General features: G+C 37.3%; 1 protein-coding gene across 1 annotated transcript; it reads left to right on the top strand.

The window, feature by feature from the left end:
* The first annotated feature begins 799 nt into the window (after positions 1–799).
* Positions 800–15,030, top strand: lrpap1 (low density lipoprotein receptor-related protein associated protein 1). Its single transcript, XM_017464692.3, has 8 exons — positions 800–1,069; positions 4,312–4,456; positions 6,218–6,348; positions 6,489–6,609; positions 10,011–10,166; positions 10,330–10,412; positions 14,033–14,209; positions 14,473–15,030. The coding sequence occupies exons 1-8, from the start codon at positions 908–910 to the stop codon at positions 14,539–14,541; spliced, it is 1,044 nt and encodes a 347-aa protein (XP_017320181.1). The 5' UTR covers positions 800–907; the 3' UTR covers positions 14,542–15,030.
* The last annotated feature ends 543 nt before the right edge of the window (positions 15,031–15,573 follow it).

Genomic DNA, 15,573 nt, shown 5'->3' with positions numbered 1-15,573 from the left:
TGGGGGATTTTTTTCCCTTGGAAATCTAACTAAGTAAGAGTATTCGATTTCAATAATACTCAAGTAAAGTATAAATACACCAAAACAATACTTAAGAAGAGTAACAAAGTACAATTTCTTCATTACCCCTGGTTACTGACCGGTTTGCGGTTCCTTGTTCTCCTCCCAGTCCTGGGGATCCTGTGGCCCCTTGAAGCCCCAGACTCTGCTGTGTGTGAAATCACTGAACCTGTCAGCTTTTCATCGCTGTCCTTAACTAACATAGATTTAGTGTCTCTCTCCATTAGTGAAAGTTTTCTTAATGTTAATGCTGGGTTCTGCTTGTGTTATCCCAAATAGAAGTTTTCAAATGTGTGTTGTCCTATTTGTGTATTGACGTAATTCCGTTATTGTTATTATTCAAAGTGGGTGATTTTTATTTATATTTTTAAACACCTTAATTTGAAAACTGTAATTGAATAGGAATGCTCTCAGTCAGTAGTGTGGTTAATGTCCATCAACATAATTCGCTTTTAATCCTTTATTAATGTGTACATACGTTTATATTTCTGTTCATGTAAACATTTCTGCTCATATAAGCGCATAGTTATTGTGCAAGAGCAGTTTCCCGTTACTTTTAGTGCGTGGATTCTTCTCATTTGCCCAAATCTCCGGTTACTTTCAAACGGCTGAGCCGAGAGTTATAGGAAATGTAGTATTTCCTCCTCGATCGCGCAATATAAAAGAATAAAGCGCTGGAGATTTTGAACTACATTTCCCAGAATGCAGTGCAGCCGGGAAGCTGGGAAGCATGTGATTATTACGCTTCCTGGATGCAACTGGAGTCGGAGATGAATGTATAAACCGCACAGCTTTGTTTGACCGTATTTTTTTGTGCGTGTCTTAGCTGTTTGTAATTATTTTAAACATGAAGGTGTGTGGTTTGTTTTTGAGCTTTTGCCTGAGTGTGGGAGTAATGGCGGGGAAGTACTCTCGAGAAGTGAATGAGCAAAAGGACTCGAATGACGGGGGAAATGCCGTGGAATTTCGTATCGCTAAACTGAACCAGGTTTGGGAGAAAGCGAACAGGGTGAGCGGCTTGTGTCAGGAAATACTGTTTCAGAGAATCAATGTTTATTATCAAGTTGCACATTAGCGTTGACCTGTTAGCAGCGTTTGTCTCAGTAATTTTCTCAGTGATTCACCTTAGTACTCCTTACACAGTAAAGTACACTGTATAAAGCAGGGGTTCGGGAACCACCAGGGGTGTCACTATGGGGTGTGTGAAATTAAATTTTGTTTTTGTTTTTTATTTTTATAAATAATAATCATAACCTTAATAGGCATACACACACATAATGTATTGTATTTATTACTGGGTTCTTACACTCCTGGGCAAAATAGTAAACCTTTAATGGTCTTAAAGCCCTCATGAAATCAAAATGAAAGTTTTGTGGCTTTTAGTATGAATATGTTAGCCTTAAGGTTTATATATATATATATATATATATATATATATATATATATATATATATATATATATAAAAGCTCAAAAACAATGGAAAAATTCACATTTAGGAGATATATGCATTCCAAATGTACAGTCTCTCCTTACCACCGATACGGATCTGCGATTTTGATGACATCATTCTGCACTTCAGCTTCTCATCAGATTTTCTGTCCAATCAACTTATTTCTAGAATCTGGTGTCCCGCCCCCAACATCATAAGAAAAATCACCTTGCCGAAGTTACCGTTGTTGAATGAGAGAAATCATATCAGCAAGCATGGGTCGTAAATGTGACTTTGGCTGTTCTTAAGTTGGTTAAGAAGGAAATAGCTTGAATTCATTCGCTTTGAAGAAGGATGTATTGGAGCCAGCTAAGGGCTTTGTGACTAACTGTCACGTACAGCTTAACCTGGGCTGTGATGTAAGCTGAATGCTATCGGCTCTTTAAAAAGGGGAAGGAGCTACTCAGTATGTCCCGCCAAGACTTCTTGGTTCAGTGGAAATTTCATCACGCTGTGTGTTTCAAGGCAATTCACAGGGACTTTAATAACAAATCATTGGTCAGGAAATGAGCAAGACAGATTAAACAAATGTACTCCTGAGACCTGTGCCACCATTTGCTCGTTTGCTTTTGATTCTACTAGTTCGCAAAGGTAAAACCATGACAATTAAAATGTTTGATGTAAAATTCAAGCTAGCACATGTCTGGGTGTACAAAATTTAAATAAATGAAAACATTAGTAAAATAAAATAAATAGCTGTTTGGTAGTTTACCCACAAGGCTTCACTGTGTAAAGAAATCAAAGGGAAAATATATCCCATACTAAGTTACTTTACCTATTTGCTTAATTCTTGATCATTTTCTGACCAGTGATTTGTTTTTAAGACCACAGTTTTGGGCTTGGCCCATTTTTCTTTCCCATCAGCGTAGGGCTGCAACTAACGATTATTTCCATAATCGATTAGTTAGCCGGTTATTTTTTTTTTATTAATCGGATTGGGGGGCATACTTCCAGTACTATTTTTTTTCATTTATTTAAAATAAAATCCAAAAACAGTGTTACAAATATAAACTTAAGACTAAAACTTTACACAATTGTTTGTATATAAAATTGAAAAGAACCCAATACACACACACACTCACACACACACACACACACACACACACACACACACACACAAACACACACACACACACACACCAGAATACATATTATTCATTTAGGACTGTAGTTTAATTCAGTGCTTTTTTTGCATCTGTAAAAAGTAATGCATAAATACTTTGTCTGTATGTGTGTGTGTGTGTGTGTGTGTGTGTGTGTGTACTCTCCGACGCGTGTTTTCAGAAGTAACGTAATTAGTAAATCTGCCCCATGCCGCGCGCAGACCAACTAATCGATAATGAGATTCCTTGACAATGCTTTTCATAATCAGTTATTATCGATTATTTGTTGTAGCCCTACATCAGTGTATAGTTGTTGGCATGTTTGACTGGATGCTTGAATTGAATGAGTTGAAGCTAAAACTCAAAAAACAAGTAGAGCTGATGATGATAATAATAATAATAATAATAATAACATGGATCTGATGTGTTTTGTCTGTAAAGAGTTCAGAAATTAAACAATGAATATTTGAATAGCCTAGTTGTTCATATTATATTAATAAAAGGTCTGTATTTTACAGTTAAAGGAGTTCCTGGCCGCAAAACAAATTGCAAGAATCTTTTTCATTCTCCTTTAACTGTATAATTTCACACAGTCAGTGCACTCAGAACAGATTTATTCTCTGTATGAAATCCAATTACATGGGTCTCCATATATAGGGGACTGTGTGTGCCAGCACCATAGTTGTGTCTTCCTCAGTGGATGTTGGTGGACGTACACGTCTTTGTCGGTCCGCAACACTTCCAGTCTTTTTGAATTAATAATAAGTTTGGCAACAGTGTCACGTGTGATGTACTCACCATGTTTCCTGTTAAAGTCCATCACAACCTTAAGAAAGCTTCCCGATCCAGCCATGAGAATGATTTCAAAAAGTTCTTCTTTTCTCAAAGGCATTCTTAAAGGCTATCTGAAAACATATATTATATAAACCAAGTATGAAAATTTTTGAAAAATTGATAACTTCCCCTATGTACTTTTGGGACACCCTGTATTTAAATAGGCTCATTGTTCAAATGTACGTTATATATTGATATTCTGTGTATTCATTGGAATCCTAGAGCTTTATAATTATTATAATAATAATAATAATAATTATTATTATTTATTAATTATTAATTAATTATTATTATTACTTTCCACTAACAATGCATTAGGCTAAAGTTGACATGTACTTGTTTTTGAGTTGTTGAGGTTTGTGTGAAGTTAATTCATTTCAAGTGACCAATCAAACCAGATGAAAACTATGTTAGCTCAATAATAAATATAATAACTATGGGGGGCAGCTCCCCCAGGCTATGCCTCACACTTTAATAACCACTGAATAGAGTATGAAATGAGGGATGTAATGCACTATATATGTATGTAGCTATCTATATATTGCACAATATATCCTATACAAGTGCTCATCCTGGAGATTGTACTTGTCAAATATAACACATCCAATATATAGGGGCTTGATAACTAGCTCATGAGCTGAATCAGGTGTTTAGAGAAAACCTGAGGCTATGCAGGACAGGGAAACTCCAGGACTGGAGTTAAGAATCCCTCACTTATAGTGCCAAGCTTTCATAATTATTAGACTGTATATTTTCCTCTGAGAGCTAATCTGGAGTTTTTAACTCCTCATGGACTTTTGTTTGTCTTCCTTTTCCTCCTACAGATGCAGCTTGCCCCAAGGAGGCTATCTGAGCTCCACAGTGACTTGAAGATTCAGGAGAAAGACGAGCTTCAGTGGAAGAAGTTAAAGGCAGAGGGACTAGATGAGGATGGCGAGAGGGAGGCCAAGCTCAGACGCAACTTTAACAGTAAGACCGCACAAATCAGGTGTTTCAGTGTTGTTTTTTCTTAGGAGGTGGAGACAATTCAATACAAGGCCTCGAAATAGCCAGTGACTCCAGAAGACCTCTGGAATGACAACTCTCCGCAGTAGGGGACGATGAGGGAATCCTCAGGGAGCCCAAAATTCCTACTGACCTCTCAGGTTGAGTTGACCTAGTTGTGTGAACAATTGTTAGATTTCTGTGGAGTCATTTGAGAGGTGTAGAAGGATTAATGAGTAACTCTCAATACCAGCTTACCCACAAGCCCAGTAAACCTCTGGCCCGTTGCAATAGTAGAATAAATAATTAAGTCATCACTTTGGCTACAGAGGTTCCAACATCTGTGTTAACCATAGCATTTACAGGAGTTACTAGAAGTGACCGTTTTCTGCATTTTCACATAAATAAGCAGAACAAACAAATAAACTTTGCAGCAGGGAAAATAATCAATAAATAAATATATAACAATAAAACAACCAATATATTTTCTGATTCTGTTGTCAGACAATGGAACGAGTATGAAATAGTGACTGAAACACAGCCCATTAAGAGACTACATGTTAACGAGCAGTCACTTCCAAGCCATTTCCAAGCTGCTGCTCTGCACTGATAAAATCCTGATTTTATAACCGCAACCTCGTCTGACAAAATCATCAAATCCATAAGTTAAAGACAACGACTGTGCTGTGATTTTTGGCTATATTTCCATGTTAAATAATCGCACAGAGAGACCTAGAAGTGAATGAATGTGCTGCTCCTTTCTGCCACTCACTGAACAGAATAGCCTCGACTACTGAAAGTAGTTCAGGTTTGCCCAAACAGTTGCTAGATTTGTGACTAGGTGCTTTTTGAGGGAACAAAAAGTCACTAAAGGAGTCTGAAAAGTGGACCGGAGCTGTTTCTATTAAATTGAGTGAATAGCCAGAGTAGAGGGTCGGGCTACAGTGGGGAGTTTAATATTTTGAGTGAAAGGATTGTATTCATGTTCTATCAAAAATAACACTTTAAATTTATTTAGCGGTTTTGTATTTATTGACTTTTTGTTATTCAAGCACATTTTAAGCACCACTAGATAGAAAATGGATTTCAAAGATTAAAAGTTTTCCATTACTTAAACTTCAAAAAACCAAATTCAGGCACTTCAAGCTGAAGTATGAACCCTGCTTTTAATATTTAGATGCATAACGTTAGCTCACTTACTAGCAAACCCGGCTAATTTTATTATTTACACACAGTGTTCTGCATAACGTTAGCTTTCTTATTATCTATCAAACACAGCAAATTTTATTATTTACACACACCAGTTAGCATAACGTTAGCTTGCTTGGTAGCAAAGAGTATCTTTATAGATTAAGGTAAATAATTGAGGTTAAATGAAGTATCACTAACCTGTGTATTCTGCAAAAGCAGTGAGATGTGTCGTTTTAACAAAAATAATATAAACTGCCTCACAACATTACTTAGAAAACTACTGTATTGACGATACGACCGTTTAAAAAAAATAAATAAATAAAAAATACAATGGCATCAGCAATATTTTGAAGCTTTAGTATCGCAATACTACTGTAGTACCGGTACACCATGCAACCCTACTTGGTGCAAATCTGGACACAAGCCATGTTGTCCACCAATATTTTAGGATTTGCATGTTAGAACTGTTGGCAAATCTGAGGCTATGAAGTATCCACTAAGTAAAAGTAAATGTAACACCATAATTGATTAATTCCAGAATATTTGCTTTCATAGTCATCCTGGCCAAGTACGGAATGGATGGTAAGAAGGACAACCGTGCCATGGACAGCAACAACTTGAAAGACCATGACGTGAAACTGGGAGAAACGTTTGAGGACCCCAGACTGGACAAACTGTGGAACAAAGTGAGCCATGATCTCCTAAAGCTTACTTCCTCACAATGGTTTCGTTTATAGATCAAGTAGATCAAATGTCTCTCACATATCATACTGAATCATGCTGTAGGAAAATGTTCAGTTTGTATGTTATCCGTTCATTGTTTCAGGCCAAGACTTCGGGAAAGTTCTCTGAGGAGGAGCTGCAGAGCCTGCGCAAAGAGTTCGAGCATCACAAGGACAAGATCCATGAGTACAACATCGTGATGGACACAGTGAGCCGGACTGAGGGTGAGCTCAACATTAACAGAACGCTTCAAAAGCAACAGAAAGTTTCATGAAATGTGTAACAAAAACAAAACAATCTCTTATTTTGAGCATTTATAACATTAAACAAAATAAGGTAGCAGTAGAGTTAGAACACTTTAATGAGGTTTTAGCTTTTAACTTTAAAGGTGTGGATGGCGTCCAGTTTCCTGCAGCTTAATGAGTCGAAATCTGAAGTCTGAAGATGTTTTTTTTTTTTTTTTTTTTTTTTGGGTCCATTGAAGTTAGCCAAACAGCTTTCTCTACATCTTGGCCGTTTAGCCTTCAATGTTAACATGCAGATGAGGAACCTTGGTTTCTTATGGCTTCCTGTTGATTTTAGAGTGCAAAACAAGGTCTTGCTAATGGTTTTTAAAGGTTTACACGGACTTGCTCCAGAATATATTTCCAGCTTGTTACAGCATCATCATGCTGCTAGACCTCTTAAGATCATCTCGGAGTTTCCTTTTAAATGTCCCAAAATCTCGATTGAAAAACTAAAGGAGATCGTGCCTTCTCTGTGGCAGCGCCACGCCTCTGGAATAGCCTCCCCCTACATACTAGATCCTGTGACTCGACTGAAAGTTTTAAATCCATGTTCAAAATGCATCTCTACTCTGTTGCATATAATTGTCCTTAGATGTATGGAGGTTGAATAGTGATGAGTTTTGTGTGTTTTATTGTATGTGTTTTTGGTGTTTTATAATTTTGGGAGTGTATGGCTCAACTTGTGTTATTTAAATAACACGTGCTATAGAAATAAATGTTGATTGATTGGTGCTTAAAAAGAGCTTGAATTATAAAAAGTCAATTAAACTTTACAAACTTGAAAGTGTTTATTGTCGATTGAACGCAAATACAATCCTTTCACTTAAAATATGACACCCCGCTGCAGCCCCTCCCCTTCCTCCCGCTATTCACTCACTCCTTTTGACGGAGACAGTGCCGGTCCACATCTCAGACCTCTTTTGTGACTTTTTTCTTTCAAAAAAGCACCTAGCCACAAATCTAGCAACTTTTTTGGGCAAACCTTGGCAACTTTCCATAGAAGAGAGTGGCCAGTACTGCCCCGCGAGCGCCAGGTGATGCTTTCCCGCTGCAGGTACGCCTCTCTGAGCACATTCATTCGCTTCTAACTTCGTCTCTGAGTGATCATTGCACATGTAAATATAGCTGAAATCACAGTACAGCTGTTGTATTTAACTTATGTGTATGGTGATTTTGTCAGATGACGTCACGGTTATAATTTTATCAGTGCAGAGCAGTAGCTTGGACGTGACTGCTGGTGAACATGCAGTCTCTTAATGGGCCACGATTCAGTCACTATTTCATACTCGTTCCGTTGTATGACAACAGAAATAGAAAGATAAATAAATGAGAACAGCTTTATTGGGAATTAAAATACAGTATGTGGGCACAAAGTAGGAAAGAAGCAAACGTAAATAGCTCACATTAGGCAGAATGCAAATACGACGCGATGCCATAAAAAATATGCTAAATAGCGCATGATATCATCTAGCAACATTTAGCCAATTTCCACAGAAAGTAGTTGGCATCAGTGCTCCTGTCACTCACCTGGAATATACTGACGTTATGGTGAAGATGAAGTAATGCCTGGGAAATGCAAATTTAGCACCATACAAATTTATTGTGTTTTTTATTATTATTAATAAAGAATATGTTTGAATGACATCTCTTGTGGGAGGCACAGTGGCTTAGTGGTTGTCATGTTTGCCTCACTCCTCCAGGGTTGGCAGTTTGATTCCCACCTCTGCCCTGTGTGTGCTAAGTTTGACTATTCTTCCCGTGCTTTGGGGTTTCCTCCGGGTACTACGGATTCATCCCCCAGTCCAAAGACATGATTGTGTGTGATTGTGCCCTGCAATGGGTCTGCACCCTGTCCATGGTGTCCCCCCACCTCATACCCTGTATAGGATAAGCGGTGCAGAAAATGGATGGAGGGATGGATAGATAGACACCTCTTGTATAGTCCTTGGAAGAAGAAAAAAACAGTGCTTGAAAAGTCCTGGAATTTGATTATGAAGGATCTGTATGAACCCTGCTTTTTGTAGTTATATGTGGGTTTTTTGTTTGTTTGTCTGTCTGTTTTAAAAAATATATATATTATTATTTTTTTAAATAGTTACATGCATTTATCGATACTGAGTTCACTTTTTGAAAATTCTTCAGTTAGCACGACAGTGGCCTATGTGGGCTGAACTGTGGATCACGTTTCATGCTTTGAAACTCAAAAAAAAAAAAAACGAAACACACACTTTTTTTCTATGTAGTCCACTCCTGTTTTTACTCCTGGTTTTTTTTGTTTGTTTGTTTTTTGTTATATGACATTAATTTTTTCCACATGAATAAAATATTACATAAACCTTTATTTGAAAAAGTGAAGCTGTTAGTAGATATCTTACTTGTCGATGTTTATATCAGAGGTGTAATGATATGTAAAATTCTAATTCAAAGCAATACAGTGGTGGTTTGATGTAATACATATTCAGTACTGCAAAAATAAGCATTACTTGAATATATGTCTTTGGTTTCCATTTTCAATCGATTAAAATATTCAGCATTATAAAAGTACAATAAATTACTGAAGTTAATAATGACACTGTTTGTGAGATCCATTCAGACTCTTGGAAGGACATAATGAAATAAAAGCTGCACGTTAGAATTTGGCAAAATTAAACGTGGCTAATTGAAGTTATCTATCTCTCTGCACAAGTGTTAAGCTAGAGTGCAGGGTGGTCAGGTCTCAGAATCACTCCTGATTAAACCTGTAATGTGTTGTACCACAGCGCTGTTGAATTCTTAATTCTGATTGGTCAGGAGGTGTTGATTAATGTTCCACAACAAGATCTGTGACAGTAATGCTGACTGCACAGGTTTAAGTTTCCCAAGAGCTTTAACGGGGATGAGTAAAGAGGATTCTCCACATAAACAGATTTAAAAACGTGTAAATATTGATATGCAAAGTTTGTTTAGCATTTAAGGATGGAGTCTTCAGTGTCAGCACTTTGTAATAGTTAGAGGTAACTCTGTAACTTTTACGTTTTCTGCTGTGGGAAAGTCTTCAGGATGAAGGAATTTGGATTTGCTGGTTCAGTAGCAAACCAAATATCATGAATCAATCTGGATCACAGATATTCTTACATGAATCCATGGATAAAATATGCAGGTTATCCTAGTTGTATGTAGGATAAGAGAATTAAAACACTTCATCATGTGCTGTTATAGGAAAACATTGGGCTGCATCACACCACGCTGTGGTTAATTATTTTCCTGTAACAACGTGCCCCATGTGTTCTATTCCTTATATAATAACGATGTCTCTTTACATCACTGTTATTTTGCCTCTGTCTTTCTTTCTCTGTCAGAAATCCATAAAAACGTGATCTCTCCACTGGAGGGAGAGGAGAAGAAGTCCAATCTTCATGAGAAACACACAGACCTTAAGCAGAGGATGAGGGACCTGAACCAGGGCTTTGAGCGTCTACGTAAAATCACACATGAAGGCTTTGACACTGACAACGGTGCTATTCTTCTTCTATTATATTATTACTCTGTGTAATTAAACCACCCTGTCTGTCTGCCACCAGGGTACTGGTGCATTAACTTGCAAGCTGTTTTATTTTTTGACATTTTATGTCTGCTTACATCATTTTTATTCTCCCTTTTATATGTTTGTTTCCACAGAGTTCAAGGAGCCCAGGGTCATAGAGTTGTGGGAAATGGCCAGAAGATCTAATCTTAGTGAGGACGAGCTCGACTCTCTCAAGGTAACATGTTTCTGAGGACACGCACACTTACGCTCACACACTGTGAGGTTCATGTCAGGGCCAAGACTTCTGGAAAGATCTCCAGGGAAGAGCTACAGAAAATGAATCATGGGTGTAAATAGTAGGAATCATTATCATGCATATTTTTGTAACCAACGTTTTTTATTATGAGAGTTTTCAACACTGGGGTTTAGACTGTTCCAGACATTCAGTCAGAATGACCATGTCAAAATAAAATGTAAAAAGTCTATACCACAATCTGTGTTCCATACAAACCAGCACACTGGAGGTATCAGTTAAAGTTACAGTTAAATGTCAAGTAACTGATGAATTATTAGGGGTCCAAGCACTGAAGGTGCTTTGCTCAGGTTTTTCTTAATCTTTAAAATGATTCATACAGAACAAATCATAAGTCGTAGAGCCGTAAAACTTTGTCAGTAGGTAATCCTTCCTCCCATTACTCAGGCAAGCAATGGTTGTGTTGAACATTCTGGCCCATGTGTCATGAACCGTATATCCTATAACCAGCATTGTCCCCAACACAAAAGCCTCAAGAAGCACTTAACTCCACCCACTAAAAATGTAATCTATTTTTGCATAATATCAAAAACTACTTTTGCAATCTAGTCCTAGGATTTTTCACAAAATTGGTGTCAAAATACTAAGTAGATTCAGATCATAAACATTTATAAACAATATGGCCACCACTTGCTAATCAGTTCTCTAAGGGCAGAGCCTAATTTACTCAAACAGCTGTAACTCATGATTGGTTGATGCATTCGTGCACAGCAGAGTCTGGGGCGTGGTCATGAGTAAGGGCCAAATATGAGTTCAGATAACTGTTTCTTGAGAACTGTAAGTCAGATCAGTTTGAAATTTAGGGTACTGCATCTCTGTGCTAATATGTACGTGGATTTTTAATGATGTTCGCCATCAAAAACGTAGTTGCTGTCAACCAATCAGAATTTTGACACAGTTAGCACTGAGCTACAAAATGTGATAATTATAGCCACTTTTCCACTGCATGGTATGACTCGACTCGATTCAACTCTGCTCGCTTTACTTTTCTGAGCTTTCTTTGCCACTGCAGGTGGTACTCCACCAGGTACTATCCCGAGTGGAGTCGAGTCGAGCCATAACGTGCAGTGGAAAAGTGCCATTAGTTCATCTGTGGTCTCTTTATTGCCAGTAAGTGGATTGGTGACTTTAAATTATCCAGTAGGTGTGAATAAGAAAACTGGCACAGACTGAACCATGGGGTAACTTGTAGTATCTCTTCAACAGTTAAGACTGGTAAATGAAAAACACATTTTTACAATGAGTTAAAACTGTTTATTTCCAGAAGAAAAAATCCCGGATTTTCAATGTGGCCTCAGACCACTGTATATAATGTTATTAAAGTTCATGTGGGTCATTTGTTTTTGAAGTATTAAATGGACCAGATTTCTGGGCTGTTTGTTAAATAAACCTCCTGGACATTCTCAGAGGAGCAGAGACAAGTGTGTGTTCACTGGCCATTTTGATCATAGACATGAAGTAAACTGAATGCCTATGAGTTACTATAAGATACTGCCAGACTTGTGATCAGTGAATAGAAATATTGCTTTAAAAGCTTTCAAAGTGGAAAATGAAAGTGGCAGATGAATGAATCAAGCTGGCTAGCTGAGTGCAACAGTGTAACGCGTTGAATTATTGATAGGTTTTCTTTCTACAAGCCTCTGAATGTGGCTCTTTAATGAAAGTTGATCCAGTATCCAAGGACAGAAGTAAATGTGGAGTTGGAAAAACAGGGTTCGTTCAAGGTGCTTGGAGTACTTGAATTTGCCTTTTTTTTCTCTCCATTTTTTTTTAATCTAGTGGTGCTTGAAAAGTACTTGAATTATAAAAAGTAAATGAATACGAAATCACTAAATAACTGTAGTGTTTATTTTTGATGGAACACAAATGCAATCTTAGCAACCCTTAGCTACTTTCCATAGAAGAGAGTGGCCAGTACTCCCCCACGAGCCTGAGGTCCTCCTTTCCTGCCGCAGGTACACCTCTGTCTGCGGCTACTCTGTTCAATGAGTGTCAGAGAGGAGCAGCACATTCAGTGTGAGAGAAAAAATAAGAAAGACATCCTGTCGCTGCTAACTTTCTCTCTGAGTGATTATTTTACATATAAATATAGCCAAAATCACAGCACAGCCGTTGTCTTTAACTTATACGTTTGATGATTTTGTCAGACGATGTTGCGGGTATAAAATCAGGATTTTATCAGTGCAGAGCAGCAGCTTGGAAGTGACTGCTGGTTAACATGTAGTCTCTTAATGGGCCAAGTTTCAATCACTATTTCATACTCGTTCTGTTATCTGACAACAGAGACAGAACAATATGTAAATGAGAACAGCTTTATTGGGAATTCGGCTGTATTAAAACAGTATGTGAACACAGAGAGTAGGAGATAAGTAAACAGATATAAAGAGCCGACACTAGGCAGAATACAAATACGAGGCAATGACGTAATGAAATGCTAATTAGCGTATGACATCTGGCTACATTTAGCGGCTTTCCATTGAAAGTTGTTGGCAACAGTGCTCCTGTCACTCACTTAGAGTACAGGGTGTCCTAAAATCTCCATACATAGGGGAAAATAACACTTTTTTGCAAAATGTAACTGTATTTACAAAACATCCTCTACATGATTGCCATTTCTTTGTAAACACATATGGAGACGTCTCTCCCAACTTTGGCTCCCAGTTTGGCAACAGTATCTTGTGTGATGCGTTTGCCATGTTTCCTATTAAAGTCCATCGCAACCCTGTGACAGCTTCCAGATCCAGCCATGAGAATGATTTCAATACATTCTTCTTTTGTCAAAGTTATTCTTAAAGGCTATCTGAATTGTTTTTTATTTTTATTTTATTTTTTTAATTAAATTTTTTTTTTTAAACTAAGTACGAAAAATTTTGGAAGACATTTTTCTAAAAAAATGTAAATTTCCCCTATGTATGGAGACTTTTGGGATATCCTCTATACTGATGTTATGGTGGTCGGGAAATGCAAGTATAGTCCAGCATGGCTGCAAAAGGTGTCATATAAAAATGTGGTTTCTTATTATTTTATTTATTTTTAATTATTTATTTAATTTTGGAATTTAAAAAGAAGAAAAAAAAAATGTTTGAATGATATGACTTGGATAGTCCTTGAAAACAGAAAAACACAGTGCTTGAAAAATCCTTGAAAGTCCTGGAATTTTATTATGAAGCATCTGACGAACCTGTGTTGGAAAAACACGTTTCATGAGAAATGTTTGTATAAGATTCATAGAATCACAGTTTGAGAATCACAGTTTTTATGATGGTTATCAATGAGTATAGCAGTGTACCAGTTATCCCATTATTACCCATACACCTACTATCTATGGCAAATCAATAAATTGGCAGAAGATTGTAGATCTTGAGGTTGTACAGTCTAGATGTGCCTAACTAGTGTACATAAAGCTTACAAACAGACTTGATTGCATGATTGCGTTTGAATTTGATTGCATGTAATAGTAATTTTTCTGTCGAATCATGACTTATTACTTAAAGCAGCTGCACTGTTTAACTTAGTAAGAATATGATTTATGTCGGGTTTAGGAGGAGCTGAAGCATTTTGAGACAAAAGTAGAGAAGCACCACCACTACCAGGAACAGCTGGAGTATTCACACCAGAAACTGCAGCACATAGAGGCCCTGGGTGATAAGGACCACATCATGAGACATAAAGAGAAATACAACACACTTGCTGAGAAAGCACGAGAAATCGGATACAAGGTAGGGCTGAGTTTTAAGGGATAAACAGCAAATACACACCCGGACACACACATTAGCTTCTATATGCCTTAACATTGTTGATTAATAAATGGGAAGTTTTGTTTTTCTCCTCTTGCACACTTTTTTTGTAGAGTTTATAATGATTAAATAATCACTGCTTTCTTAAGTCATTCTTAGCCAGTTCAGGACTATTACATTTGTACTTTACTTCTTTAAAATTGAATGCAATATGAAGGCAGTACCACTCTTGTCTGTTTTTCCAGATGAAGAAGCATTTGCAGGATATAACCAACAAAATCTCCCGAAATGGACTGCAGCACAATGAGCTCTGAACATGACCTCAGCTTCTCACCATGACAACACTGAAAATCCTTTATTTCCATATGTATTGATTATAGTATGGGTGCAGTCACTTATTTTCTAAATGTTTGTTTAAATCATTTCAGTATTCACAGGACATTTGCTAATCCACAGCACTGATCTTTTTTTAAATGATATTGCATGGTTTGTATTTAGTCCATTGTAAGTGGTAGCAAACCCTTTTCAATGGTTTAGGTATGAAATGATATGTGCACTGTGGTTTAGGTATGAAAGGATATGTGCAGTATGTTGCATTTTAAGTCCAGTCGTTATTCTTGAGTATTTGAGCTGCTGATTCCCACAGGAGGGGTACTGGTTGAACTTTGAATGCAACATTTTATACATCGGTACCGTTCAGAGTTTTAGAAATCTTTTGAAATGCTCATCATTTTCATGAAATTTCACTTATTTGATCATGTAATCTATGTAAATAAACGATGATTGTCCATTCAGTCTATTAACTCTAGACTATATAATCGATTGATGGATCTGAAGTGACTGAAAATCTTTTTATCTGAAGCGACTTACACATGGGGCAAAATCAATTTAAGCAGGTGAGAAATTGAGGGTTAGGGGTCTCACTCAAGGATCCACTTGCAAAACTGCCATCAGCCAACTGGCTTTTATAAGCATGTAAGTGTTAGTATTGAGCCGTTCTCTCAAAATGTAAACAGCATATTCATATAAGGTGCATACTTGTGTCAGGTCATGCTGTATATTTATATTTAATAACACTCATATGCTATGTGAGTTATAAGTATAGGGAAGGGGAGACTCCATCATTATCATCCTTGTTATAAAAGTTTATTCGGATAGAAAGGTTGAACTACTCCAGTCTTATTAAGGATATGTTTACAAACTAGGAGGTTCTTCCAGGCTATAGGTGGCTTACCAAATGGTTTACCACTTTTAAGTCTGCCAGTCTTGGCAGTATTTGGGAAGGGGTCTATTTCCGCTCCTGCCAGCTCACATGTCCTTTTGGCAGACACTAAGGAAGCTGTGAC

The sequence above is a fragment of the Ictalurus punctatus genome, chromosome 3, assembly GCF_001660625.3.
Source record: "Ictalurus punctatus breed USDA103 chromosome 3, Coco_2.0, whole genome shotgun sequence".
NCBI lineage: Eukaryota > Metazoa > Chordata > Actinopteri > Siluriformes > Ictaluridae > Ictalurus > Ictalurus punctatus.
The sequence above is the reverse complement of the archived record's forward strand: the minus strand, read 5'-3'. Positions and strand labels throughout refer to the sequence as shown.